This window comes from Heterodontus francisci, chromosome 3, assembly GCF_036365525.1.
Source record: "Heterodontus francisci isolate sHetFra1 chromosome 3, sHetFra1.hap1, whole genome shotgun sequence".
Lineage (NCBI taxonomy): Eukaryota > Metazoa > Chordata > Chondrichthyes > Heterodontiformes > Heterodontidae > Heterodontus > Heterodontus francisci.
This window is the reverse complement of record NC_090373.1, coordinates 32,958,453-32,964,452: the sequence shown is the minus strand read 5'-3', so window position 1 is coordinate 32,964,452 and position 6,000 is coordinate 32,958,453. Positions and strand designations below refer to the sequence as shown.

Sequence of the window (6,000 nt, the reverse complement as noted above, 5' to 3'; positions counted from 1 at the left end):
TAAGGGGCTAAATGGTCTACACTTGTTACTATGTTTATATGTTCCAAAAGCACCTTGATCTTCGGAAAAAGGTCACCTGGTTCATGACAGAAATAAATGAGAAAAGAGCTTCTATTTCTACAGCCCCTTTCACAACCTCAGATTGTCCCAAAGTATTTTACAGCCAACCAAGTACATTTGCAGTGCAATTTAGGAAACGTATCTGTCAATTTGAACACAGCAAGATCCTGCAAACAGCAATATGGCAAATGAGATATTCTGGTTTTTCATTACAGGATGCTGCATGAGGGATAATGATTGACCAGGACACTGGGGAACTCCCCTGAGGTCAAACCACAACCCCTGAGATCAAACACCACCCCTGAGATCAAACCACACCCCAGTGATCAAACCCCACCCCTGAGATCAAACACCTCCCCCCCGAGTTCAAACCCCTCCCCTGAGATCAAACCCCACCCCTGAGATCAAACACCTCCCCCTAGATCAAACCCCTCCCCTGAGATCAAGCATCTCCCCAGAGATCAAACCCCTTCCCTGAGATCAAACCCCTCCCGAGATCAAACACCTCCCCAGAGATCAAACCCCTCCCCTGAGATCAAACCCGACCCCTGAGTTCAAACCCCTCCCCTGAGATCACACCCCACCCCTGAGATCAAACCCCACCCCTGAGATCAAACCGCACCCCTGAGATCAAACACCTCCCCTGAGATCAAACACCTCCCCAGAGATCAAACCCCTCTCCTGAGATCAAACCCGACCCTTGAGATCAAACCCCTCCCGAGATCAAACACCTCCCCACAGATCAAACCCCACCCGAGATCAAACACCACCCCTGAGATCAAACCCCTCCCCTGAGATCAAACCCCACCCAGAGATCAAACCCCACCCGAGGTCAAACACCATCCCTGAGATCAAACCCCTCTCGTGAGATCAAGCCACTCCCGTGAGATCAAACCCCACCCCAGAGATCAAACCCACCCGAGATTAAACCCCACCCCTCAGATCAAACCCCACTATCTGAGATCAAACACCTCCCCAGAGATAAAACCCCACCCGAGATCAAACACCTCCCCAGAGATTAAACCCACCAGAGATAAAACCCCACCTGAGATCAAACACCTCCCCAGAGATTAAACCCCACTACCTGAGATCAAACACCTCCCCAGAGATTAAACCCACCCGAGATCAAACCCACCCCTGAGAGCAAACCCCACTACCTGAGATCAAACACCTCCCCAGAGATTAAACCCACCAGAGATAAAACCCCACCTGAGATCAAACACCTCCCCAGAGATTAAACCCACCCGAGATCAAACCCACCCCTGAGAGCAAACCCCACTACCTGAGATCAAACACCTCCCCAGAGATTAAACCCCACTACCTGAGATCAAACACCTCCCCAGAGATTAAACCCACCAGAGATAAAACCCCACCTGAGATCAAACACCTCCCCAGAGATTAAACCCACCCGAGATCAAACCCACCCCTGAGAGCAAACCCCTCCTGTGAGATTAAACCCCACCTCTGAGATTAAACCCCACCCCTGAGATCAAACCCACCACCTGAGAGCAAACACCTCCTCTGCGATCGAGCCCCGCCCTTGATATCAAGCCCCTCCTCCTGATATCAAGCCCCTCCCCCTGAGCGCATTCTCCTGCGCCTGGTGACTGGTCCCTGAGCTAAGCCCCGCCCCTAACCGAAGCCCCGCCTTTCCCGTGAGCTTTCTCTGGTGACTTTTGGAGCCGCTTTGCGACGTCTTGCCATTGGTTTCACGTCAGTGCCGAGCAGTGATCTCCCGATTTACGACGGCTGTCCGAGTCTTGAAGCCGGGATGGGGAAACCGCGCAGGAAAGGTTGGTGTGGTTGAGGACATGTCTATGAGACGCAGTGGTGGAGTTGTGTCCGCTAGTTTTTCATGAAACGCGCGTCTATTAAATATTCAGGTTGCCGACTCGGGTTTTGATTGTTCCTAAAGGTTTCATGCCAAAACCTCCCGCCTCACTCGCTCAGTAAGCTCCCAAATCTCCAATGCTTAGAACTAATGAGCAGATGTTCAAAGCCACTTAAATCTGCCTGCTGCAAATCTCAACTGTATTACAGTCAATTGGAGGGAACCTTGTACTGTGAACAGTTCTAGTCTCCACATTATAAAAAGGATATAGGTATTCTGAACTAGGGTGTTTAAAAATCCACAAGGGTGATAGTAGAATTGATAGGTTACAACTGTGAGAAAAGACTGAGGCTTTGGCCCTTTTTCTCTTGAGAAGAGAAGGCTGAGGGGTGACTTTAAGATAATGATGTGGAGAAAACCTTTCCACTTGTTAGGGGCTTCCCCCCCCCCCCCCCCCCCACCCCCAACCAAACCTAGAAGCTATAAATATAAGATAATCATTAATAATTCCAATTAGAAATTAAGGAGAAACTTCTTTACCCAGAGAGTGGTGAGAATGGAAATCACTGCCACATATAATCATCGATGTGAATAGCATCAATGCATTTAAGGAGAATTTAGATAAATATATGAGGGATATGTTGATATGTCTAAATCGGGGGACATAATCACTGACCAACGCAAACAGATGGACCGCTGGGTTGAGCACTACCTAGAACTGTACTCCAGGGAGAATGCTGTCACTGAGACTGCCCTCAATGCAGCCCAGCCTCTACCAGTCATGGATGAGCTGGACATACAGCCAACCAAATCGGAACTCAGTGATGCCATTGATTCCCTAGCCAGCGGAAAAGCCCCTGGGAAGGACAGCATTACCCCTGAAATAATCAAGAGTGCCAAGCCTGCTATACTCTCAGCACTACATGAACTGCTATGCCTGTGCTGGGACGAGGGAGCAGTACCCCAGGACATGCGCGATGCCAACATCATCACCCTCTATAAAAACAAAGGTGACCGCGGTGACTGCAACAACTACCGTGGAATCTCCCTGCTCAGCATAGTGGGGAAAGTCTTTGCTCGAGTCGCTCTGAACAGGCTCCAGAAGCTGGCCGAGCGCGTCTACCCTGAGGCACAGTGTGGCTTTCGTGCAGAGAGATCGACTATTGACATGCTGTCCTCCCTTCGTCAGATACAGGAGAAATGCCGTGAACAACAGATGCCCCTCTACATTGCTTTCATTGATCTCACCAAAGCCTTTGACCTCGTCAGCAGACGTGGTCTCTTCAGACTACTAGAAAAGATCGGATGTCCACCAAAGCTACTAAGTATCATCACCTCATTCCATGACAATATGAAAGGCACAATTCAACATGGTGGCTCCTCATCAGAGCCCTTTCCTATCCTGAGTGGTGTGAAACAGGGCTGTGTTCTCGCACCCACACTTTTTGGGATTTTCTTCTCCCTGCTGCTTTCACATGCGTTCAAATCCTCTGAAGAAGGAATTTTCCTCCACACAAGATCAGGGGGCAGGTTGTTCAACCTTGCCCGTCTAAGAGCGAAGTCCAAAGTACGGAAAGTCCTCATCAGAGAACTCCTCTTTGCTGACGATGCTGCTTTAACATCTCACACTGAAGAATGCCTGCAGAGTCTCATCGACAGGTTTGCGTCTGCCTGCAATGAATTTGGCCTAACCATCAGCCTCAAGAAAACGAACATCATGGGGCAGGATGTCAGAAATGCTCCATCCATCAATATTGGCGACCACGCTCTGGAAGTGGTTCAAGAGTTCACCTACCTAGGCTCAACTATCACCAGTAACCTGTCTCTAGATGCAGAAATCAACAAGCGCATGGGTAAGGCTTCCACTGCTATGTCCAGACTGGCCAAGAGAGTGTGGGAAAATGGCGCACTGACACGGAACACAAAAGTCCGAGTGTATCAGGCCTGTGTCCTCAGTACCTTGCTCTACGGCAGCGAGGCCTGGACAACGTATGCCAGCCAAGAGCGACGTCTCAATTCATTCCATCTTCGCTGCCTTCGGAGAATACTTGGCATCAGGTGGCAGGACTATATCTCCAACACAGAAGTCCTTGAAGCGGCCAACACCCCCAGCTTATACACACTACTGAGTCAGCGGCGCTTGAGATGGCTTGGCCATGTGAGCCGCATGGAAGATGGCAGGATCCCCAAAGACACATTGTACAGCGAGCTCGCCACTGGTATCAGACCCACCGGCCGTCCATGTCTCCGTTATAAAGACGTCTGCAAACGTGACATGAAATCGTGTGACATTGATCACAAGTCGTGGGAGTCAGTTGCCAGCATTCGCCAGAGCTGGCGGGCAGCCATAAAGACAGGGCTAAATTGTGGCGAGTCGAAGAGACTTAGTAGTTGGCAGGAAAAAAGACAGAGGCGCAAGGGGAGAGCCAACTGTGCAACAGCCCCAACAAACAAATTTCTCTGCAGCACCTGTGGAAGAGCCTGTCACTCCAGAATTGGCCTTTATAGCCACTCCAGGCGCTGCTTCACAAACCACTGACCACCTCCAGGCGCGTATCCATTGTCTCTCGAGATAAGGAGGCCCAAAAGAAAAAAAGAAAGATGTTGAGAGGATAAACACTGGCACAGACTAGTTGGGCTGAATGGCCTGTTTCTATGCTGCAAACACTATATAATACAGGAGCCAATACCAAATGTAGTTTTTGGGTGAAATGAGGCCTGAAGATGCAGATAATTAGGAACATAAGAACCAGAAGAGGCCATTCAGCCCTTTGACCCTGTTCCACCATTCAGTTGGATCATAACTGATCTGTTCCTTAACTCTATTCATTCACTTTTGCTGTGTATAATTTTGGGTCTGGGAGTGCAGATGCAACTCCAGGTCTATTTTCAACTCTTGCATTCTGAGTTTATTTTTACATGTTTGCACTGTGAAATTATATTGCCAACATTTACAGTGGAAACTGTAATATAGGCTTGTCACTGTAATACGCTAATCTTGTGAGTACTGGTACTGCTGCAGCACCTCACCTGGCTGAGTGTCACAACAGCGTGACAAGTTTACATATATGGAAGGTATAGTGGAAATAGTTGGCAGCAGATGGAAGATTTTTGACTTGAGTTTTTGTTGGCAAATAATACCAGAGGAGATTGACCAGTTGTTGAATCTGTCTCGTATTCTGTAGTCCATTGAAATCTTTATGATCGCTGTTAATTTCATAAATTTAAAATAAGGCAATTGATTGTGGCAGCCTGTTAAGGTTGGTAAGGATGAAGCAATGGGTGATTTGTTTAATATTCATTTTCAGGTTGTGCGTGTCCCTTGCAAGGCCGACATTTATTGCCCACGCCTAGTTACCCTGAGAAGGTGGTGGTGAGCCTTCTTGAACCACTATGTAACAGTTTTGATGCAACTGAGTGATTTTCTAGGGCACTTAAGAGTCAGCCACATTGGCATGGAACTGGAATCACATATAGGCCGAGACCGGACAAGGATGACAGGTTTCTTTCCCGAAGGGACATTAGCAAACTAGTTGGGGTTTTACAACAATCCACCAGCTTCATGATCAATTTACGTTTTTTATTTCCAGATTTGTTTTAAATTTTATTCAAGTTCTCAAACTGGTGTGGTGGGGTTTGAACTCATTCTCCTGATCATTCAAGCCTCTGGATTACTATTTCAGTAACAACTACTTTTGTATCTTATCCTAGTGTGTGTGGCAATTAGTAAAGGAGAGGATTAGGGTAACAGTTTTGGATTAATTGGTGGTTGTGAGGGACAGAGGAAAGGAGGATGGTGAAAGTGTTTGAGATGCTTAGGGTTTTTAAAGAACAGAGGAAATGGAAGCAAGAGTAGGCCATATGGCCCCTCAAGCCTTCTCTGCCATGACTACGATCATGGCTGAACTTCGATATCAACTCAACATTCCCCTGACTTATCCCCATATCCCTTGATTCCCTTAATGCCCAAAAATCTGTCAGTCTTAGCCTTGAATGTAATTATCGACTGAGCATCCACAGCCCTTGGGGGCAGAGAATTCCAAGGCTTTGTAGCCCTCTAAGTGAAGACGTTCCTCCTCATCTCAGTCCTAAATGGCTGACCCCTTATC

General features: G+C 47.9%; 1 protein-coding gene across 1 annotated transcript in view; it reads left to right on the top strand.

Annotated features, from left to right (window-relative positions):
• Positions 1-1,752: 1,752 nt before the first annotated feature.
• The window catches only part of elp3 (elongator acetyltransferase complex subunit 3), a 119,612-nt gene continuing 115,364 nt past the window's right edge, over positions 1,753-6,000 (top strand). Inside the window, exon 1 of the mRNA XM_068021070.1 lies at positions 1,753-1,853. Coding sequence (XP_067877171.1) covers positions 1,832-1,853 — 22 coding nt within the window. The 5' untranslated portion in view covers positions 1,753-1,831. The remainder of the gene's footprint in view (positions 1,854-6,000) is intronic.